The sequence below is a fragment of the Ranitomeya imitator genome, chromosome 5, assembly GCF_032444005.1.
Source record: "Ranitomeya imitator isolate aRanImi1 chromosome 5, aRanImi1.pri, whole genome shotgun sequence".
In the NCBI taxonomy this organism is placed as follows: domain Eukaryota; kingdom Metazoa; phylum Chordata; class Amphibia; order Anura; family Dendrobatidae; genus Ranitomeya; species Ranitomeya imitator.
The window spans coordinates 351,002,936-351,027,990 of record NC_091286.1 but is presented as its reverse complement, the minus strand read 5'-3'; the positions used below and the strand labels follow the sequence as shown (position 1 = coordinate 351,027,990).

The 25,055-nt window shown below is 43.0% G+C and overlaps 1 protein-coding gene across 1 annotated transcript in view; it reads right to left on the bottom strand.

Annotated features, from left to right (window-relative positions):
- Positions 1-25,055, bottom strand: part of LCA5 (lebercilin LCA5) — a 57,805-nt gene that overhangs the window by 18,682 nt on the left and 14,068 nt on the right. The window contains exons 3-6 of the mRNA XM_069726458.1: positions 13,959-14,494; positions 11,854-11,991; positions 5,481-5,577; positions 5,239-5,366 (exon numbers count right to left, since the gene is read on the bottom strand). Coding sequence (XP_069582559.1) covers positions 5,239-5,366; positions 5,481-5,577; positions 11,854-11,991; positions 13,959-14,494 — 899 coding nt within the window. The remainder of the gene's footprint in view (positions 1-5,238; positions 5,367-5,480; positions 5,578-11,853; positions 11,992-13,958; positions 14,495-25,055) is intronic.

The window sequence follows — 25,055 nt, the reverse complement described above, 5'->3', positions numbered from 1 at the left end:
ATACCCGATTCGTTAGAATCGGGCCACCATCTAGTCTACTATATAATTGTCTAAGGGTCACTTCCGTCTGTCTGTCCTTCTGTCACAGTTATTCATTCGCTGATTGGTCTCGGCAGCTGCCTGTCATGGCTGCCGCGACCAATCAGCGACGGCCACAGTCAGATTAGTCCCTCCCCTACACTCACTGTCCGGCGCCCGCTCCGTAATCCCCTCCGCTCACACAGGGTTAATGGCAGTGGTAACGGCCCGCGGTGTACCGCACTCCGTTACCGCTGCTATTAACCCTGTGTGTCCCCAACTATTTACTATTGATGCTGCCTATGCAGCATCAATAGTAAAAATGTCATGTTAAAAATAATAAAAAAATTAAAAAAACCTTCTATACTCACCCTCCGCCGCCTTTCTCGCTTCTCTCCACGCTCCCGGGACCGCTCCATTGCAAGTGGCAGCTTCCGCTCCCGTCCCAGGGCTGGTGTGCGACATGGACCTGCCGTGACGTCACGGTCATGTGACCGCGACGTCATCATAGGTCCCGCTCACACCAGCCCTAGGACCGGAAGCTGCCGCTTGCAATGGATCGGTCCCGGGACCGTGCAGAGGAGCGGGAAAGGCAGCGGACGGTAAGTATAGCACGACTTCAACGGGCCTTCGGAAGGTGAGTATATGTTTGGTCTTTTTTTAAGTCTCTATACTACGTGGCTCTGTGCTGGGCAATAAACTACGTGACTGGGCAATATACTACATGGCTCTGCTATATACTATGTGGCTGGACAATATACTCCGTCGCTGGGCAATATACTACGTGGCTGGGCAATATACTCCGTCGCTGGGCAATATACTACGTGGCTCTGCTATATACTATGTGGCTGGGCAATATACTACGTCACTGGGCAACATACTACGTGGCTGGGCTATATACTACGTGGCTGGGCAATATACTACGTGGACATGCATATTCTAGAATACCCGATGCGTTAGAATCGGGCCACCATCTAGTGTTTGCAGAATTTTCCTGATCAAAACCAGACTCCTTTCGCAGGAAATCCGCTCGCGTTTAGTAAGCGTTTTTTAAGCGAAAACAACGCAACGTGTACATATAGCCTTAGGCAGAGGTTACTGAAGTACAAGTATAAACATTTGATAATCTTTTATACTTTTATTGACAAACATCAAGTTTATACAAACACTCAATATTTCCACGCTTTTCAAGACTTCTGCATTGCTTAATATTGGCTTCTGGGCTAAATCCCATTCTTACCTAATCAGCAGGGGTGTATGTAGAAATCATTGGGCCCCATAGTAGATGTCCTAATGTTAATCCCCCCAAAAAAACACTATATAAAATTCAGTGGGGTCACAGAAGAGCATCTCTCACAACTTTGCATCCCTTTCAAAAGTAATTTTGCTGCTATTGAAGCAACTTAGTCTTCACACGCATTAACCCCTAAAAGTATGATGCCAACAAAAGTGCCCCTCCAAACACAGTATTATAGCCCAACAGAGACTTCCTCTACACGCACAGTATGATGACCCGATGACCCTACTGTACCACCCAACCCCAGCAAAGTAACAAACCCCCACAGTGATCCCAACACTGGGTGGAGCTCTGCGATGACAGGCACAGAGGTCAATAGACCCCCGACTGTCATAGCAACCCATTAGCACCCACAATCACATCATGGGAGCGCGGATGGACACATAGAATGATGCTTCCCTGTGCCGAAGCGCTTTTAATGCAGCTTTAATGGAATTTAAATAAGCATATACCATACAGCAAGTAAATAGTAATAGTACATGTAAATAACATAGGGTGCTTAGTTAACGCTAGTTTGATTAAAAAAATAAACATAAAATCCATCCCACCAAGACAAGATGGTTTTGTTTGTGAAATGGCCACAGTGAACATGCTCTTACACTTTGCATGTATACAAACTTAAAGTCCTGCTGATTTCCATGGTTTTGCTGTAAACTCTTGTACTTTGTAAGAACAGGGGCGTGACCGTCCTTTCTGAGCAAAGTATTGCTGGCATCTGTACAGCTTCCCGTGGGTGGGTGTCTCAGTCAGGAACCGGTCCTGCTCTGCCCTTATTCACACTGAGGTGGTTTGACACATGGTAAGGTTTTAATACTAGAGATAGGTTATGACCGATGGGTACACCTTGGGATGGCTTTTATGAGCAAAATAGCGTTAACCCAAGTACCTTATGTTATTTACAGGCACTATTACCATTTAATGATTTAGGGTATATGCTCATTTAGTTTTTTTGTAGTTTTCTTAGGTTGTGTCTTGAAATGGTCACAGTGTGAAAGTGCTCTTACACTTTGCACATCTACCAGTTCATAGTCTTTGGCTTTGCTGTAATCTCTGGTATTTTACACAAACAGGGGCGTGACTTCCCCCTTTTCTGAGCCAAGCATTAATTTGTACAGCTTCCCATTGATGAGTGTCTCAGTTGGAACCCTGTCCTGCTCTGCCCTTAAGGTACCTTCACACATAACGATATCGTTAACGATATCGTTGCTTTTGGTGACGTTGTAACAATATAGTTAAGGAAATCGCTATGTGTGACAGCGACCAACGATCAGGCCCCTGCTGGGAGATCGTTGGTCGCTGAACAAAGTCCAGAACTTTATTTCGTCGCTGGATCTCCCGTGGACATCGCTGGATCGGCGTGTGTGACACCGATCCAGCGATGTCTTCACTGGTAACCAGGGTAAACATCGGGTAACTAAGCGCAGGGCCGCGCTTAGTAACCCGATGTTTACCCTGGTTACCATCCTAAAAGTAAAAAAAACAAACAGTACATACTTACCTACCGCTGTCTGTCCCCGGCACTCTGCTCTGCAATCCTCCTGTACTGGCTGTGAGCGTCGGTCAGCCAGAAAGCAGAGCGGTGACGTCACCGCTCTGCTTTCCGGCCGCTGTGCTCACAGCCAGTACAGGAGGAGTGCAGAGAAGCAGAGCGCCGGGGACAGACAGCGGTAGGTAAGTATGTACTGTTTGTTTTTTTTACTTTTAGGATGGTAACCAGGGTAAACATCGGGTTACTAAGTGCGGCCCTGCGCTTAGTTACCCGATGTTTACCCTGGTTACCGGCATCGTTGGTCGCTGGAGAGCGGTCTGTGTGACAGCTCTCCAGCGACGCTGCAGCGATCCGGATCGTTGTCGGTATCGCTGCAGCGTCGCTTAATGTGAAGGGGCCTTTAGTCACATTGAGGTTGTTTGACACAAGATAAGGTTTTAATACCAGAGACAGGTTACAACAGTCCCGATAGGTACACCTTGATGTGGTGGTATGGTTTTTATTATCAAAATTGTGTTAATTAGGTACCCTATGTTATTTAAATGCACTATTACTATTTACTTGCCGTAGAGTGTATACTCTTTTTTTTTTTTTATTTGGTTACCTCAGTAAAATGGCCTTAGTGTGAAAGTGCTCTTACACGTTTCACGTATACTAACTAATAGTCCGACTTATTTCATTGGTTTCGCTGTAAAAATTTGACAGTGACACTTAGCAGGTTAACAGTCAGGGGCAGAGTTCCACTCCACCCACGGCTGTTAGAGGCAAGACCCGACTGTAACACACAGTCATTACCAGCCGGGTATGGGGTGAGCTTACCAGGCTCCATACACCCACTACTGACTATATACAGCTTTGACAAAAATTTAAGAGACCACTGCAAAATGTTTAGTTTGTCTGATTTTTCTCTATATAGGTATATTTGAGTAAAATGTAAATTGTTCATTTATTCAAAAAACTTCTGACAACATGTCTCCGAATTTCCAAGCAATAAATTTTGCATTTTTTTTTCTGAAAAGGAGAAATGGTCAAAATAAAAAACAAAACAAAAAAAAAAACAGTGCTTTCAGACCTCAAATAATGCAAAGAAAACAAGTTCATAATCATTTAGAAACAACAATACTAATGTTTTAACTCAAGAATTCAGAAATCAATATTTGGGGAATAACCATGACTTTTAAAGGTACCTTCCCACATAACGATTTAGTTAACAATATCGTTGCAACGTCACGCTTTTTGTGACGTAGCAACGATCCCGCTAACGATCTCGTTATGTGTGACAGCGACCAACGATCAGGCCCCTGCTGGGAGATCGTTGGTTGCTGGGGAATGATCAGGACCTTTTTTTGGTCGCTGATCACCCGCTGTCATCGCTGGATCGGCGTGTGTGACGCCGATCCAGTGATGTGTTCACTAGTAACCAGGGTAAATATCGGGTTACTAAGCGCAGGGCCGCGCTAAGTAACCCGATATTTACCCTGGTTACCATTGTAAAAGTAAAAAAAAAAAACAGTACATGCTCACATTCCGATGTCTGTCACATCCCCCGCCGTCAGCTTCCCTGCACTGACTGTCAGTGCCGGCCGTAAAGCAGAGCACAGCGGTGACGTCACCGCTGTGCTCTGCTTTACGGCCGGCGCTGACACAGTCAGTGCGGGAAGCTGACGGCGGGGGACGTGACAGACATCGGAATGTGAGCATGTACTGTTTTTTTTTTTTTACTTTTACAATGGTAACCAGGGTAAATATCGGGTTACTAGGCGCGGCCCTGCGCTTAGTAACCCGATATTTACCCTGGTTACCCGGGGACTTCGGCATCGTTTAAGATAGTTTCAACGATGCCGAAGTCGTTCCCCGGATCGTTGGTCGCTGGAGAGAGCTGTCTGTGTGACAGCTCCCCAGCGACCACACAACGATTTACCAACGATCACGGCCAGGTCGTATCGCTGGTCGTGATCGTTGGTAAGTCGTTTAGTGTAACGGTACCTTAAGTCATAGCTTTCATGCGTCTTGGCATACTTTCCACTAGTCTTTCACACTGCTTCTGGCGCAAAAAATGAAGCAGTTCTTCTTTGTTTGATGGCTTGTGACTATCCAGCATCCTCTTGATTACATTCCAGAGGTTTTCAATGGGGTTTAAGTCTGCAGATTGGGCTGCCCATGACAGGGTTTTGATGTGGTGGCCTCTTAATTTTTGCCAGAGCTGTATACGGCGGATGTTGGTAAGAGGTTGAAGAAACATTGCTCAAGACATGTGTCTTGACTGTCAGGCTGAGAAGCAGCATTTCTTCAGACTGCAGTCAGTCCTACTACGTGAGTAGGATGGGTTGCAGCCTGAAATAGGTGATGGTGGCAATCATGGGTTACTTCTCAAAGAACCCGTTTAAAGTTCCAAGGTAGAAAAATAAACAAAAAAAAAGTTTTAATTTATTACCAGAACTTCCTGCTCACTTTCCAGTTTATCTCCACTTAGAAATGGAGGTGGGGAAGGTGGAGGAGGGAAATCCAGCCATGAGGCACAGTCATTGGTCTGAACACCTACGTTAACATTATGGCTCGTCCCTATGAAGAAAACAATAGATTCTTTTTAGTTACAAATATCTTATACACAGTGTATTACACTCAGCTACTTAAAAGCAGAGTTTCCATATGCTTTTCAAGACAGAAATCTGTTACCTTTCTTCCTAGGTGTAATCTCAGTGTCCTTTTTAGGTGATGGTTTGGACAAGCGCAAAGCATAGATATTTTTTGCATCAAGTTCTCTTTCCTTGTCCTATATGGAGAAAAAAAACAGGTAAAAGGTCTGGAGTTAATACCAGTTGTGGCATTTGCAAGCTGTTGCTGTGCACCCACAAAATGTGGTCAAAGCAGCTGTGAATGCAAGTGAAACAAACCATCATTAGGCTGAAAATAAAAGAAGAAATACATCAGATAGATAGCAAAAATGTTAGTAGTGGCCAAATCAACAGTTTTGTACACTCTGGAGAAAAAAAAAGAGCACTGGTGAGCTTGGGAACTCAAACAGGCCTGGATGTCCACAGAAGACAATAATGGTGGAAGACTGTAGAATCCTTTCCATTTGTGAAGAAAAACCCCTTCACAACATCCACCCAATTGAACAACACTCTCCAGGAAGTAGGCGTTTCAGTATCTAAATCTACCATAAAGAGAAGACTTCACGAGAGAAAATACAGTGGGTTCACAAGGTGCAAACCATTAATCAGCCTTAAAAATAGAAAGTACAGATTAGATTTTGCCAAAAAAACACCTAAAGAAGCCTGATCCTTTCTGGAAACGCATTCTTTGGACAGATGAAACTAAGATCAACCCGTACCAGAATGATGGGAAGAAGAGAGAATAGAGAAGCCAAGGAATGGTTCATGACCCAGAGCACACCACATCCTCTGTAATACATGGTAGAGGCAGTGTGATGGCATGGGCAAGCATGGCTTCCAATCTCACCGAGTCACTATTGTTTATTAACAATGTGACTGAAGACAGAAGCAGCCAGATGAATTCTGACGAGTACAGGGCTATACTTACCTGGAATTCTACCCACTCATACCTCACTTGCACAGTCAGCTATATTCCTTGATCATATCTACTTTGCCTATATGCTTGATCTTGGTTTTATATTGTGTATACAGTTAGGGCCAGAAATATTTGGACAGTGACATAAGTTTTGTTATTTTAGCTGTTTACAAAAACATGTTCAGAAATACAATTATATATATATAATATGGGCTGAAAGTGTACACTCCCAGCTGCAATATGATAGTTTCCACATCCAAATCGGAGAAAGGGTTTAGGAATCATAGCTCTGTAATGCATAGCGTCCTCTTTTTCAAGGGACCAAAAGTAATTGGACAATGGACTCTAAGGGCTGCAATTAACTCTGAAGGCGTCTCCCTCGTTAACCTGTAATCAATGAAGTAGTTAAAAGGTCAGGGGTGGATTCCAGGTGTGTGGTTTTGCATTTGGAAGCTGTTGCTGTGAGCAGACAACATGCGGTCAAAGGAACTCTCAATTGAGGTGAAGCAGAACATCCTGAGGCTGAAAAAAAAGAAAAAATCCATCAGAGAGATAGCAGACATGCTTGGAGTAGCAAAATCAACAGTTGGGTACATTCTGAGAAAAAAGGAATTGACTGGTGAGCTTGGGAACTCAAAAAGGCCTGGGCGTCCACGGATGACAACAGTGGTGGATGATCGCCGCATACTTAATTTGGTGAAGAAGAACCCGTTCACAACATCAACTGAAGTCCAGAACACTCTCAGTGAAGTAGGTGTATCTGTCTCTAAGTCAACAGTAAAGAGAAGACTCCATGACAGTAAATACAAAGGGTTCACATCTAGATGCAAACCATTCATCAATACCAAAAATAGACAGGCCAGAGTTAAATTTGCAGAAAAACACCTCAAGAAGCCAGCTCAGTTCTGGAAAAGTATTCTATGGACATATGAGACAAAGATCAACCTGTACCAGAATGATGGGAAGAAAAAAGTTTGGAGAAGAAAGGGAACGGCACATGATCCAAGGCACACCACATCCTCTGTAAAACATGGTGGAGGCAACGTGATGGCATGGGCATGCATGGCTTTCAATGGCACTGGGTCACTTGTGTTTATTGATGACATAAGAGCAGACAAGAGTAGCCGGATGAATTCTGAAGTGTACCGGGATATACTTTCAGCCCAGATTCAACCAAATGCTGCAAAGTTGATTGGACGGCGCTTCATAGTACAGATGGACAATGACCCCGAGCATACATCCAAAGCTACCCAGGAGTTCATGAGTGCCAAAAAGTGGAACATTCTGCAATGGCCAAGTCAATCTCCAGATCTAAACCCAATTGAGCATGCATTTCACTTGCTCAAATCCAGACTTAAGACGGAAAGACCCACAAACAAGCAAGACCTGAAGGCTGCGGCTGTAAAGGCCTAGCAAAGCATTAAGAAGGAGGAAACCCAGCGTTTGGTGATTTCCATGGGTTCCAGACTTAAGGCAGTGATTGCCTCCAAAGGATTTGCAACAAAATATTGAAAATAAAAATATTTTGTTTGGGTTATGTTTATTTGTCCAATTACTTTTGACCTCCTAAAATGTGGAGTGTTTGTAAAGAAATGTGTACAATTCCTACATTTTCTATCAGATATTTTTGTTCAACCCTTCAAATTAAACGTTACAATCTGCACTTGAATTCTGTTGTAGAGGTTTCATTTCAAATCCAATGTGGTGGCATGCAGAGCCCAACTCGCGAAAATTGTGTCACTGTCCAAATATTTCTGGCCCTAACTGTATGTTACCCTGCTGTGAATTGCGCTCTTCTCCTTTTGGTTGTATGGGTCCCTACAACTTTTTATACTTAGATTATTCAATTTTATAATATTTTAGAATTTAATCACTTTCTGTCATACTGACTTTTTATCGATTTCTTTGTGCTTGATTATATCTAATTTACAGATTAATCATTTGGGAATCAGAATTCAGACATATTTGCATATCTTGAAATACAAATTACCAGCCACAAATTGATACAAAGATCACCAATATATTGACTCTGATATTACATTTGAAAATAAGAGAACCTGAGTCTTCATATATTAGAAAAAAATAGCATTTATTGATACAAAAAACATGAGAAAAGTACACAATACATAAATAAACAAATCAATTCCTATAAATATTACATATGTATGGATAAAAAGTGTGATCCTCAAAAGGACTAAAGATTGAGCAGCCGCAGACCAGGACCCAAATGGCGCAGCACCTAAGGTGATATCCTAATAAACATGTATCTATAGCCACATAGTAAGAAGGGGGGGAGAATATCATGAGCCATTCACCCACATATAGTGAGGGAAATAAAGTAAAGCAACCCTAATTAAGATATATGGCTAAACCAGGCTGGGACAGCCATAAGATAAGTTATACTGAAGTGCTGCACCAAAAACACAGAGCTAAAAATAGATCAGGGGTTAATTACCCATAATGATGGTGTCTCCAGTCCAGTCCAGAGAGCAGCCACTGACCCTGACGCGCGTTTCGAGAGCGTGACTGTCGCTTCCTCAAGGGGGAATCTAAACATACATACATATCTCGTGAATTAAGAGTAAGGGCAAGGGAACATGTGAGGGACATCGTGGCCGCCAAAAACTGTGAGGATCCCTCCGTACTTAAGACGATCCCTAGACACTTCAGGCTGCGCCATGACTGCGACCCCACCGCATTACACGTATGTGGTATTGACAAACTACACTGTGGTATAGGGGAGGTGATTTTAAATGGGTTTTGGCGCAGCTTGAGTCTCAATGGATCGTCTCATTAGGCATGATGTCTCCTCATAGCTTAAATGAGAAGTTAACCTTTGTCCCATTCCTTTAAGTAGGTGGGCTGGGTTTAGATTGCTCGTTCCGTTTTTCTTGTTTTAATATTGTATGTTGGTGATATTTTATTGCTTGTCTCTATGCAGTGTCCAATCTAATTGGGTGAAGGTCTTTTGTACTTCTTTCACATTGGTGTTATGATGTATCCATACCACCCAAGCGGATGAAACAAATTATGTAGAAGATGGCCATACACTGGACGTGGAACCGCGTGGAGAATAATCGAAATATTGAGCATGAAATACATTTGGACTTTTCATTAATGACAGCGGTTCCCTTCAGTTCTATGGATATTATATCTGCCTCTTTAAATTTCCATTTGCTCTTTATTCATTATTATTTTCAGCTATTTTTTTTCTTTCTTTTTTGTCACCCACTTGATGATTGGCACATTTTAACTGTTTGTATTGTCTGCATACGGTATTCTAATCTACACCAGATATGCCTGCACTAATTGCTAATATTTATTGTATTCTGGGGCGGTTTTGCTTTTTGCCCATAATTCTGCCCTTACCTAAGATGTATGCCGCCAGGTGTGCATGCGCCGCGGTTCCTGGGCCTGCCTGCGTCTCAGAAGGCATCCTGATTGCTTTGGTGCGGTTAGTGACGTCACAGGAAGTTTTTCTTTGACCCGCACCGGAAGCTGGATGGCCGGACGTGACGCATTGGCGGGCCCAGGTCCCACTCCACATGCGCCCACAGATGGTGGCATTTATGCAGCACATATAAACTCTGGTATGTCCTGGGGATCCACACTGCCCCCTGAAGAAGCCCGCAATGCGAAACGCGCGTCGGGGTAACGGTTTCACACGGCGAGACGTCACTCTCCCACATTGGTAAGAAACAAAAAAAGTTTATTATTCATCTGCACTATTATCGGCACTTTGTATCATCTTGCTTACAAGATTTCTAGAGATTGGACCGCATGTACACAGAATATTTTCCGTTTTTTTCTGGTCACATAGACAAGTAGCGGTCTCTGGACCTAATTAGGCTCAGTTTCACATACAATCAATGCCATTTTTTGGTGCGTTTTTTTTCTGAGTGACATGTTAAACCTGTAGTGCACCTATCCCTTGTTTCCCTCCCTTCATATGTACTTGTCCTTTGTATTGGATTTAGGGTGAATGGTACCCGATATTTTATCTTGATGTGAGCTAATAAAATTTATATTTATTTGATTATTTACAAAATGTTGTCTCACTATATTGAATTTTTGAGTAACTGAGCTCCATTTTTGTGTAGGTTTATATGTAATATTTATTGGCATTGATTTGTTTATTGTATTGAGTACTTATCTCATTTTTTGTATCAATAAATGCTATATTTTTTTTATATATGAAGACTCAGGTTCTCCTATTTTCGTATGTGCATATCTATTGTATTATTCATTACAGTCTCGTTTATGTACATATTGATTCTGTTGGTTGCTTGCAACCTTTCTTTATGGATCATAATTAGATATATAGGAGAAGTTATTTATTGACTGTTTTGTGTCGTATGACTATCTGGTTTAAAGATATAAGGATTCAAAGTTTGAAAATTGCACATTTCAACATTTTCAAAAAAAAAAGTGCAAAACAGATCGAGCTAAGCTTACCGATAACAAAACCCTCCACAAGCTTAGAATCACTGGGATATGCGGAAGCAGGAGTTATTACCACATAAAGTGACATTAGATTTAAAAAAAATGGGGCTTTGTACTGAATGTCAAAATTGTCTCTGTCACTAAGGTGGTTCTAAAAAAATATATTTTATTAATTCGCTTATTAAAAGATTTTAATAATAAAAAAGGCTTTAGAGGGTATATAAAAGTAATTTTAAAATAGTCTTCAATGATCTTAAAGGAAATCTATCACCTGCTTTTTGCTACTTTATCTGAGAGCAGTATTATGTAGAGGCAGAAACCCTGATTCTAGTGATCTATCACTTACTGGGCTGCTTGTTAGTTTTGATAAAAACAAAAAACACACAATTTTAAGCAACAGGAGATTATTAGAGTACTAGTAAACCTGTTGTCATGTAGTCCACCGAATTCATGAGCACTGCATAACTTCGCCCCCACTGATTGGCAGCTTTCTGCCTTTTTACTGTGTACACAGAGGGCTGCTAATCAGTGGTGTGGGTGGGGTTATACAGAGCTTAGCATTTAGAGAACGGCTAGATCTTAGCAGATAAAACAGGAATTTAAAAAAAAAAAAACACAACAAGCAGCCCAGTAGGTGATACATTGCATTAATCAAGGTTACTGCCCCTAACGACAGGTCCAACCAACGTTAGTCTAATGCATGGGGGCCTTAACTCTTTAGCAGAACTAGGCAGATGCCTTAGTTACAGTGCACCAGATTCATAGTAGACAGACTTCAAACCTAGGGGCAGCACGGTGGCTCAGTGGTTAGCACTGTTACTTTGTAGCACTGGGGTCCTGGGTTCAAATCTCACCAAGGACAACATCTGCAAGAAGTTTGCGTGGGTTTCCTCCGGGCACTCCGGTTTCCTCCCACATTCCAAAGACATACTGATAGGGAATTTAGATTGTGAGTCCCATCGGGGACAGCGGTGATAATGTGTGCAAAACTGTAAAGCGCTGCAGAATATGTTAGCACTATAGAAATAAAGATTATTATTATTTAGATTACAGACAGTAATAAAAGGACACATACCCTTAATTTCTGAGTCAAACGTTGAAGCTCCTCTTGTAACCCTTTGTTGTCCTCCTGAACATCATGGACTTTCTTTTTCTCAGCTATCAGCTGCCTCTGGAAACTGCTCTGTGTCAGTTCAATGTTCTTCTCCAGCTCCTGTAACACAGGAATCCATTAATATCAGAACTATTGCTGGCGTTTCAGAAAGAACGGGAACGGTTTAACATTTCTCAACCAGCTCTTCAACAGGTACGCAGCGATTAGCACACATCCTCAAGACTGAAGAAACAGACTTAATGTCTGAATGGGACAGATAAGCGGGATTTATTTTCATAACGTATCAATTGCATAGCCGATACAAACAGACGCACGGAGACCCCCAATAATTATTATAGGGTCCATCTGGCACTTTTTATCACTTGCTTCTGCTTGCATCAGTTATACAACATGGTAGCAAAGGATGAAAGGCTGATCATTATTGCACATTACATAGGAGTACTACCTTACTATTTGTTTCCTGTATTTTAATGACAGGTCCGTCAGTGACCGGCCTCCTATTTTAAATATCTTGTCGGTGCCAGGTCACCAATAAAATGGGGCTTTCACAAATCATCCATGTGGATTCGGATGTGCACGCGGCATTCTAGTGGGAATATAATGTATGAAACAGTGCAATATTAAAATAGGAGGCGGATCAGTAACCTGTGATTCAAAAACAAGAGGGCGACGGAGGGGCCGGGGCACCAAGATAAGACCCTGCCCACAGTCCCACCCTGATGAATGACTATAAAACCTCAAACAAGGGTTACACAAGAACCACAAAACAGATTTCATCACCACAGGGATCGTTTTACTCAGTATCACAGCGCCAATATGGCCATGTACGGTATATATTTAACAAATTCCTGCTGACAGATTCTCTATAAGCTACACGTGTGCAGTCACTATGTGACTGCAGAGGTGTAAATCCTCACATCCCGCACACAGTACAATGTGAGGATTCTCCGATGCAAGGAGTGGGCGGTCATGTGACTGCAAGTACGCAATTCCAACTAGACCAAACGCAGCCGCGCACCATACACTTGCATTTAGTGAGGCCGTGCCAACCTAGTCGGCAAGTGACTACATGTCAAATTCACGTACTTGTGGTTCACCACGCTGAGACGAATCACAAGCCTGCAGTCTCATAGAATGACTGCAGACTTGTAGTTTAAGACCGGACAACACCTTTAAGCAACGGTAAAATAGATTAATGACAATATATTTTTAAGAGCAGGGCTACATAATGGGTAGGCATCCCATCATTTGATGACTAGGCTCAACTGTCAACTAAACTCTGCTGCCCGACTAATCCACCTGTCCCCCCGCTATTCCCCATCCTCTCCCCTCTGTCAATCCCTTCACTGGCTCCCCATTGCCCAGAGACTCAACTACAAAACCCTAACCATGACGTACAAAGCCATCCACAACCTGTCTCCTCCTTACATCTGTGACCTCGTCTCCCGATACTTACCTACAGGCAACCTCCGATCCTCACAGGATCTCTTTCTCTACTCCCCTCTTATCTCCTCTTCCCACAATCGTATACAAGATTTCTCTCGCGTATCACCCCTACTCTGGAACCCTCTACCACAACACATCAGACTCTCGTCTACCATCGAAACCTTCAAAAAGAACCTGAAGACCCACCTCTTCCGACAAGCCTATAACCTGCAGTAACCACCGATCGACCAAACCGCTGCATGACCAGCTCTACCCTCGCCTACTGTATTCTCACCCATCCCTTGTAGATTGTGAGCCTTCGCGGGCAGGGTCCTCACTCCTCCTGTACCAGTTATGACTTGTATTGTTTAAGATTATTGTACTTGTTTTTATTATGTATATCCCTCCTCACATGTAAAGCACCATGGAATAAATGGCGCTATAACAATAAATAATAATAATAACTGGTTTAAAAGGTTCCCCGGAGAAAGCTGTCTCTGTGCCCCACCTCCCCCACACACACACACACATCAACCAGCAGTCGACTCAATGTGCCGCAGACCTCTCCCTATCTGTAAAACCCACCCAGCATGGTTCACGTGTGTCAGTTGTACATGACGATGGGTAGCTATGAACAATACCTTAACTCTTCTTTCTCGATCATCCAACCTGCTTTCAAGGAGATCCACTTTCTTCGTTAGCTCCTCACGTTCAGCTAGGTGTTTATTTTCAGAAAGCAGCTTCAACTTTTTTAATGAAACATTTGCCCTATACAGCTCTTCTTCTGTTTCCTTCAGTCTCTTTTCTGTATTCCTCTCCCTTTCCTGAGATTTGCGCAATCGTTCTCTTAGTATCCGGATCTCATTATTATGCCGGGATATAAGCTGGGAGACCTCATTTTCTGTATCCTCAAACTTATTTAAGGCCTTTTCCTGTCTGAACTGCAGCCTCTTTAGGGCCTTGTTTTCTTTCTGGCACTCTTCTAGTTTCATCTGAAGCTCCGTTACTTCATTTCTTAGTTCATTTATTTTCAAAAGCCGAGCTGAAAGAACTCTCTTGGTGACCACATCTATGTCCCTTGGTAGAGACTCTTTGTTTAGGCTCTGGGAACGAAATCCCCATCGTGGTGTCTTTTTACTTGATGAAAATTTGCTATTTACTTTTTTTAAACCTGAAACTACAAAAATACTATGGCAATTTCATAGACTTAATCTCTATATGAATGCACTGAGCCTAATGGGAGAGTATAGAGGCAGCAGGTGACGTACAGAGGCGCCAAAAGGATAGACATTGTATTGACAGAGCATAATTTACAGTCCATTACCCTATGGATGACATTGACCGTAGAAATCAACAGCTAGTGATATATTTTAGCACAAGACTAGACAGTGGCTGTAGAGAGCCCCCAAGCCATTTCATCCAAAAGCAGAGGAAATACATGGTCTTTCTTCCCTAATACCTGTCAAATATGTCCAGGAAACAGTCCCAATTCTAATGCTCTGTAACTTGCCTTCCACTCTTTGAGTGGGTGATTCTTCTTCATCCAGCACTAAAGGTGTTGGAGCTTTTAATTCACTTCCCAGTATGCATTGTATCTGTCGAAACTCAAAGCCCACCTCTCTATTATGACTACATGCAGTCAAACAGGAGAGGAAGGAGAGAGACATTGGCTCCAATTCATCAAAACCAGTGCTTTTTCTTACAGGTCTTGATTCAGGGGGCGCTGGTAAAATCAGATGCCCCTTATTCAGGAACGTTTGATAAGTGGCGCGGGCCACTGTGTATAATGCCTGCATTCTTTCTCCAGTCCATTGGGGTTACATTTTCAGCTTAGTGAGGGTCACATCTCATCATGAACTAAATGAGCTTTAGTGTCACACTCCACCGAGACCCTCTGCCCACCCATGTTGGCAGAGCTGGAAAAAACTAGCATGAAATTACCAAATTTTCGCACAACTCTGAGTTGCACTAACACTTTGTGACTTTTTGGAGCAATTTAAGGCAGAAATCTGGCAAAATTGCTTCGATGGATTAGGGCCTTGGTGGTTGCCACTTTGGTATGATTTCTCTGGCAGAAAATTTAATATTGGGTAAGGGAAATTTATTGAAAAAGCAGTGACCAACTTTATTATACAGGGTGGGACATTTATATGGATACAACTAAATAAAATGGGAATGGTTGTGATATCAACTTCCTGTTTGTGGCATATTAGTATATGGGAGGGGGAACACTTTTCAAGATGGAGGGGTGATCATGGCGGCCGTTTTGAAGTTGGCCATTTTGGATCCAACTTTATTTTTTCCAAGAGGGAAGAGGGTCATGTGACACATCAAACTTATTGAGAATTTCACAAGAAAAACCAATGGTGTGTGTTATGAAAGGCAATTCAGTATCACAATGGACATGGAGGTCAGAGCACATACAGTGATCTGACAATAACCCAAAATAATAGAACGAGCTCTGAGACGTGGGAACTCTGCAGACCGCAATCCCCGATCCTCTCCAAACACAACTAGAGGCAGCCGTGGATTGCGCCTAATGCTACCTATGCAACTCGGCACAGCCTGAGAAACTAACTAGCCTGAAGATAGAAAAAATAAGCCTACCTTGCCTCAGAGAAATACCCCAAAGGAAAAGGCAGCCCCCCACATATAATGACTGTGAGTAAGATGAAAAGACAAACGTAGGGATGAAATAGATTCAGCAAAGTGAGGCCCGATATTCTAGACAGAACGAGGATAGGAAAGATAACTTTGCGGTCTACACAAAACCCTAAAGAAAACCACGCAAAGGGGCAAAAAGACCCTCCGTACCGAACTAACGGCACGGCGGTACACCCTTTGCGTCCCAGAGCTTCCAGCAAAACAAATAGACAAGCTGGACAGAAAAAATAGCAACAAATAGCAAAGAAGCACTTAGCTATGCAGAGCAGCAGGCCACAGGAATGATCCAGAGAAACACAAGTCCAACACTGGAACATTGACAGGAAGCATGAATCAAAGCATTAGGTGGGGTTAAGTAGAGAAGCACCTAACGACCTCACCAGATCACCTGAGGAAGGAAACTCAAAAGCAGCAGTACCAGTTTCCTCCACAAAAGGAAGCTCCCAGAGAGAATCAGCCGAAGTACCACTCGTGACCACAGGAGGGAGCTCTGCCACAGAATTCACAACGTTACCCCCCCCCCTTGAGGAGGGGTCACCGAACCCTCACCAGAGCCCCCAGGACGACCAGGATGAGCCACATGAAAGGCACGAACAAGATCGGGAGCATGGACATCAGAGGCAAAAACCCAGGAATTATCCTCCTGAGCATAACCCTTCCATTTAACCAGATACTGGAGTTTCCGTCTTGAAACACGAGAATCCAAAATCTTCTCCACAATATACTCCAATTCCCCCTCCACCAAAACCGGGGCAGGAGGGTCAACAGATGGAACCATAGGTGCCACGTATCTCCGCAACAATGACCTATGGAAGACGTTATGTATGAAAAAAGAATCTGGGAGGGTCAGACGAAAAGACACAGGATTAATAACCTCAGAAATCCTATAAGGACCAATGAAACGAGGTTTAAACTTCGGAGAGGAAACCTTCATAGGAATATGACGAGAAGATAACCAAACCAGATCCCCAACACGAAGTCGGGGACCCACACGGCGTCTGCGATTAGCGAAACGTTGAGCCTTCTCCTGGGACAAGGTCAAATTGTCCACTACATGAGTCCAAATCTGCTGCAACCTGTCCACCACAGTATCCACACCAGGACAGTCCGAAGACTCAACCTGTCCTGAAGAGAAACGAGGATGGAACCCAGAATTGCAGAAAAATGGCGAAACCAAGGTAGCCGAGCTGGCCCGATTATTAAGGGCGAACTCAGCCAAAAGCAAAAAGGACACCCAGTCATCCTGATCGGCAGAAACAAAGCATCTCAGATAGGTTTCCAAGGTCTGATTGGTTCGTTCGGTCTGGCCATTAGTCTGAGGATGAAAAGCCGAGGAAAAAGACAAGTCAATGCCCATCCTACCACAAAAGGCTCGCCAAAACCTCGAAACAAACTGGGAACCTCTGTCAGAAACGATATTCTCTGGAATGCCATGCAAACGAACCACATGCTGGAAGAACAATGGCACCAAATCAGAGGAGGAAGGCAACTTGGACAAGGGTACCAGATGGACCATCTTAGAAAAGCGATCACAGACCACCCAAATGACTGACATCTTTTGAGAGACGGGAAGATCTGAAATAAAATCCATAGAGATATGTGTCCAAGGTCTCTTCGGGACCGGCAAGGGCAAAAGCAACCCACTGGCACGAGAACAGCAGGGCTTAGCCCGAGCACAAATCCCACAGGACTGCACAAAAGTACGCACATCCCGCGACAGAGATGGCCACCAAAAGGATCTAGCCACTAACTCTCTGGTACCAAAGATTCCAGGATGACCAGCCAACACCGAACAATGAAGCTCAGAGATCACTTTATTTGTCCACCTATCCGGGACAAACAGTTTCTCCGCTGGACAACGATCAGGTTTATTAGCCTGAAATTTTTGCAGCACCCGCCGCAAATCAGGGGAGATGGCAGACACAATTACTCCTTCCTTGAGGATACCCGCCGGCTCAGACAAACCCGGAGAGTCGGACACAAAACTCCTAGACAGAGCATCCGCATTCACATTTTTAGAGCCCGGAAGGTACGAAATCACAAAGTCAAAACGGGCGAAAAACAGCGACCAACGAGCCTGTCTAGGATTCAAACGCTTAGCAGACTCGAGATAAGTCAGGTTCTTATGATCAGTCAATACCACCACGCGATGCTTAGCTCCTTCAAGCCAATGACGCCACTCCTCGAATGCCCACTTCATGGCCAGCAACTCTCGGTTGCCCACATCATAATTCCGCTCAGCAGGCGAAAACTTCCTGGAAAAAAAAGCGCATGGTTTCATCACTGAACAATCAGAACCTCTCTGCAACAAAACAGCCCCTGCTCCAATCTCAGAAGCATCAACCTCGACCTGGAACGGAAGAGAAACATCAGGTTGACACAACACAGGGGCAGAAGAAAAACGACGCTTCAACTCTTGAAAAGCTTCCACAGCAGCAGAAGACCAATTGACCAAATCAGCACCCTTCTTGGTCAAATCGGTCAATGGTTTGGCAATACTAGAAAAATTGCAGATGAAGAGACGATAAAAATTAGCAAAGCCCAGGAACTTTTGCAGACTTTTCAGAGATGTCGGCTGAGTCCAATCATGGATGGCTTGGACCTTAACAGGATCCATCTCGATAGTAGAAGGGGAAAAGATGAACCCCAAAAATGAAACCTTCTGCACACCAAAGAGACACTTTGATCCCTTCACAAACAAAGAGTTAGCACGCAGGATCTGAAAAACCGTTCTGACCTGTTTCACATGAGACTCCCAATCATCCGAGAAGATCAAAATGTCATCCAAGTACACAATCAGGAATTTATCCAGGTACTCTCGGAAGATGTCATGCATAAAGGACTGAAACACTGATGGAGCATTGGCAAGTCCGAATGGCATCACTAGATACTCAAAATGACCCTCGGGCGTATTAAATGCAGTTTTCCATTCATCGCCTCACTTAATACGCACAAGATTATACGCACCACGAAGATCAATCTTGGTGAACCAACTAGCCCCCTTAATCCGAGCAAACAAATCAGATAACAAAGGCAAGGGGTACTGAAATTTAACAGTGATCTTATTAAGAAGGCGATAATCTATACAAGGTCTCAGCGAACCATCCTTTTTGGCTACAAAAAAGAACCCTGCTCCTAATGGCGACGATGACGGGCGAATATGCCCCTTCTCCAGGGATTCCTTCACATAACTGCGCATAGCGGTGTGCTCAGGCACGGATAAATTAAACAGTCGACCTTTTGGGAATTTACCACCAGGAATCAAATTGATAGCACAATCACAATCCCTATGCGGAGGTAGGGCATCGGACTTGGGCTCATCAAATACATCCCGGTAATCAGACAAGAACTCTGGAACCTCAGAAGGGGTGGATGACGAAATTGACAAAAATGGAACATCACCATGTACCCCCTGACAACTCCAGCTGGACACCGACATGGATTTCCAATCCAATACTGGATTATGGGCTTGTAGCCATGGCAACCCCAACACGACCACATCATGCAGATTATGCAACACCAGAAAGCGAATATCCTCCTGATGTGCAGGAGCCATGCACATGGTCAGCTGGGTCCAGTATTGAGGCTTATTCTTGGCCAAAGGCGTAGCATCAATACCTCTCAATGGAATAGGACACTGCAAGGGCTCCAAGAAAAACCCACAACGCTTAGCATATTCCAAGTCCATCAAATTCAGAGCAGCGCCTGAATCCACAAACGCCATGACAGAATATGATGACAAAGAGCAGATCAAGGTAACGGACAGAAGAAATTTTGACTGTACCGTACCAATGGTGGCAGACCTAGCGAACCGCTTAGTGCGCTTAGGAGAATCAGAGATAGCATGAGTGGAATCACCACAGTAGAAACACAGCCCATTCAGACGTCTGTGTTCTTGCCGTTCAACTCTGGTCAAAGTCCTATCGCACTGCATAGGCTCAGGTTTAAGCTCAGGTAATACCGCCAAATGGTGCACAGATTTACGCTCACGCAAGCGTCGACCGATCTGAATAGCCAAAGACATAGACTCATTCAAACCAGCAGGCATAGGAAATCCCACCATGACATCCTTAAGGGCTTCAGAAAGACCCTTTCTGAACATAGCTGCCAGCGCAGATTCATTCCATTGAGTGAGCACTGACCATTTTCTAAATTTCTGGCAATATACCTCTATCTCATCCTGACCCTGACAAAGAGCCAGCAAATTCTTTTCTGCCTGATCCACTGAATTAGGCTCATCGTACAGCAATCCGAGCGCCAGGAAAAACGCATTGATATTACTCAATGCAGGATCTCCTGGCACAAGAGAAAATGCCCAGTCCTGAGGGTCGCCGCGCAAAAAAAGAAATAATAATCAAAACCTGTTGAACTGGATCACCAGAGGAACGAGGTTTCAAGGCCAGAAATAACTTACAATTATTTTTTAAACTCAGAAACTTAGTTCTATCTCCAAAAAACAAATCAGGAATAGGAATTCTTGGTTCTAACATAGATTTCTGATCAATAGTGTCTTGAATCTGTTGTACTCTTGCCGAGAGCTGATCCACAAATGAAGACAGACTTCTAATGTCCATCGCTACACCTGTGTACTGAACCACCCAAATGTCTAGGGAAAAAAAAAGACAAAACACAAAGCCAAGAAAAAAAAATGGTCTCAGAACTTCTTTTTTCCCTCTATTGAGAATCATTAGTACTTTTGGCTTCCTGTACTGTTATGAAAGGCAATTCAGTATCACAATGGACATGGAGGTCAGAGCACATACAGTGATCTGACAATAACCCAAAATAATAGAACGAGCTCTGAGACGTGGGAACTCTGCAGACCGCAATCCCTGATCCTCTCCAAACACAACTAGAGGCAGCCGTGGATTGCGCCTAATGCTACCTATGCAACTCGGCACAGCCTGAGAAACTAACTAGCCTGAAGATAGAAAAAATAAGCCTACCTTGCCTCAGAGAAATACCCCAAAGGAAAAGGCAGCGCCCCACATATAATGACTGTGAGTAAGATGAAAAGACAAACGTAGGGATGAAATAGATTCAGCAAAGTGAGGCCCGATATTCTAGACAGAACGAGGATAGGAAAGATAACTTTGCGGTCTACACAAAATCCTAAAGAAAACCACGCAAAGGGGCAAAAAGACCCTCCGTACCGAACTAACGGCACGGAGGTACACCCTTTGCGTCCCAGAGCTTCCAGCAAAGCAAATAGACAAGCTGGACAGAAAAAATAGCAACAAATAGCAAAGAAGCACTTAGCTATGCAGAGCAGCAGGCCACAGGAAGGATCCAGAGAAACACAAGTCCAACACTGGAACATTGACAGGAAGCATGAATCAAAGCATTAGGTGGGGTTAAGTAGAGAAGCACCTAACGACCTCACCAGATCACCTGAGGAAGGAAACTCAGAAGCAGCAGTACCAGTTTCCTCCACAAACGGAAGCTCCAGAGAGAATCAGCCGAAGTACCACTTGTGACCACAGGAGGGAGCTCTACCACAGAATTCACAACAGGTGTGCTTGGTTTAATGTAATTTTAGTCTTTCATGTGTTATTTACAAGTTTATGAGCACTTATAAAATGTGTTCATAATGCTGCCCATTATGTTGGATTGTCAATGCAAGCCTCTTCTCCAACTCGACATGCCAACTCTTGACACACATATACTAATGTGCCACAAACAGGAAGTTGATATCACCAACCATTCACATTTTATTTAGGTGTATCCATATTCAGTGCCTTGCGAAAGTATTTGGGAAAAGGTTGAAAAGTTCCAGGGAGCCACATATAATGCTTCAAACATAAAGATACCAAATGTAAATTTGTGGTGAAGAATCAACAACAAGTGGAACACAATTGTGAAGTTGAACTAAATTTATTGGTTATTTAAAATTTTTGTGGAAATTCAAAAACTGAAAAGTGGGGTGTGCAATATTATTCGTCCCCTTTAACTTAATACTTTGTTGCGCCACCTTTTGCTGCGATTACAGCTGCAAGTCGATAGAGACATACCCCAATCAGTTTAGTACATCGAGAGACTGAAATTCTTGCCCATTCTTCCTTGGCAAACAGCTCGAGCTCAGTGAGGTTTGATGGAGATCGTTTGTGAACTTATTATTCCCACTTATTAAATCTGACAGGGCACACCTGTGAAGTGAAAACCATTCCCGGTAACTACCTCTTGAAGCTCGTCAAGAGAATGCCAAGAGTGTGCAAAGCAGTCATCAAAGCAAAAGGTGGCTACTTTGAAGAACCTAGAATATAAGACATAATTTCAGTTGTTTCACACTTTTTTGTTAAGTATATAATTCCACATGTGTTAATTCATAGTTTTAATGCCTTCAGTGTGAATGTACAATTTTCATAGTCATGAAAATACAGAAAAATCTTTAAATGAAAAGGTGTGTCCAAACTTTTGGTCTGTGCAGTATGGGGTATCAGCGTACTCAGGACAAATTGCACAACAACTTTTAGCTTCCAGTTTCTTCTGTTACCCTTGGGAAAATAAAAAATTGGGGTCGAAAAGATCATTTTTGTGACAAATATGATTTTTTATTTTTACGGCTCTACATTATAAACTTCTGTGAAGCACTTGGTGGGTCAAAGTGCTCACCACACATCTAGATAAGTTCCTTAGGGGGTCTACTTTCCAAAATGGTGTCACTTGTGGAGGGTTTCAATGTTTAAGCACATCAGGGGCTCTCCAAACGTGACATGGCGTCCTATCTCAATTCCAGTCAATTTTGCATTGAAAAGTCAAACGGCGCTCCTTCCCTTCCAAGCTCTGCCATGCACCCAAACAGTGGTTTACCCCCACATATGGGGTATCATCGTACTCAGGACAAATTGTACAACAACTTTTGGGGTCCAATTTCTCCTGTTACCCTTGGTAAAATAAAACAAATTGGAGCTGATGTAAATTTTTTGTGAAAAAAGTTAAATGTTCATTATTTGTTAAACCAGGGCCGGATTTAAGAGGTGGGTGGCCCGGGGCCCATTTTGGAGGGAGGCCCATTTTTCAAGGTGTTGCAATATGTAATGCAAAAGCACAAAATGAAACGAACGCAAGTTTATTTACAAAAAAAACATTTACGCAGAGTAAATCAGGTAAAATCATTCATTTTTTACAATCCAGGCACTGTCCTTGATTTTCGTGCTGCAAAATCACTAATGATGTCACTAAAGTCCAATTCATGCAGTAGATCTGACTCGATGCTCATGATAGCCAAATTTACAAGTTGTTCCTGCTTCATGGATGTCCTTAATCGGTTTTCAACTAATTTGAGTTTTGAGAAGAAACACTTACCACTGCAGTTTGTTACCATCAAATTATTATTTGGGTCCTTTAAGTTAATACTTTGTTGTGCCACCTTTTGCTGCGATTACAACTCCAACTCGCTTGGGGTCTGTCTCTATCAGTTTTGTACATCGAGAGACTGAAATTCTTGCCCATTCTTCCTTGGCAAACAGCTCGAGTTCAGGGAGGTTTGATGGAGATCGTTTGTGAGCAGCAGTTTTCAGCTCTTTCCACAGATTCTCGATTGGATTGAGGTCTGGACTTTGACTTGGCCATTCTAACACCTGGATATGTTTATTTGTGAACCATTCCATTGTAGACTTTGCTTTTTGTTTGGGATCATTGTCTTGTTGAAAGACAAATCTCCGTCCCAGTCTCAGGTCTTTTGCAGATTCCAACAGGTTTTCTTCAAGAATGGTCCTGTATTGTTCTCCATCCATCTTCCCATCAATTTTAACCATCTTCCCTGTCCCTGCTGAAGAAAAATAGGCCCAAACCATGATGCTGCCACCATCATGTTTGACAGTGGGGATGGTGTATTCAGGGTGATGAGCTGTGTTGCCTTTACGCCAAACATATCGTTTGGCACTGTTGTCAAAAAGTTTGATTTTGGTTTCATCTGACCAGAGCACCTTCTTCCACATGTTTGGTGTGTCTCCCAGGTGGCTTGTTGCAAACTTTAAACAACACTTTTTATGGATATCTTTGAGAAATGGCTTTCTTCTTGCCACTCTTCCATAAAGGCCAGATTTGTGCAGTGTGCGACTGATTGTTGTCCTATGGACAGACTGTTCCACCTCAGCTGTAGATCTCTGCAGTTCATCCAGAGTGATCATGGGTCTCTTGGCTGCATCTCTGATCAGTCTTCTCCTTGTTTGAGATGAAAGTTTAGAGGGACGGCCGGGTCTTGGTAGATTTGCAGTGGTATGATACTCTTTCCATTTCAATATGATCGCTTGCACAGTGCTCCTTGGGATGTTTAAAGTTTTGGAAATCATTCTGTATCCAAATCCGGTTTTAAACTTCTCCACAACAGTATCACGGACCTGCCTGTTGTGTTCCTTGGTCTTCATGATGCTTCAAACAGAACCCTGAGACTATCACAGAGCAGCGGAGACTTGATTACACACAGGTAGATGATAAATATAATCATTAGGCATTTAGGACAACATTGGATCATTCAGAGATCCACAATGTACTTCTGGAGTGAGTTTGCTGCACTGAAAGTAAAGGGGCCGAATAATATTGCATGCCCCACTTTTCAGTTTTTTTATTTCCACAAAAATTTAAAATAACCAATAAATTTCATTCAACTTCACAATTGTGTTCCACTTGTTGTTGATTCTTCACCAAAAATTTACATTTGGTATCTTTATGCTTGAAGCATGATATGTGGGAAAAGGTTGAAAAGTTCCAGGGAGCCGAATACTTTCGCAAGGCACTGTAAATGGCCCACCCTGTATTTCTCTTACATTACTATTAGAATTTAGAGAAAAAAAGATACATGAAACATTTTGTTTCATCTGTTGCAGATAAAGTTGATGTTTCAATGTTTAGGCTATGTGCACACGTTGCGGATTGTATGTTTTTTTGCCCCATTTTTTCGCTGTGAAAATGCATACACAACACAGCCCATTGAACTCAATGGGATTCCGCAATGCTGTTCTAAGGCTGCGTATTTTTCCCGGCGGAATCGCATCGTGGAAAAATACGCAGCGTGCTCATTCTTTCATTCTTCACACATAGGAATGCATTGATCCACTAACTTCCCGAATGGG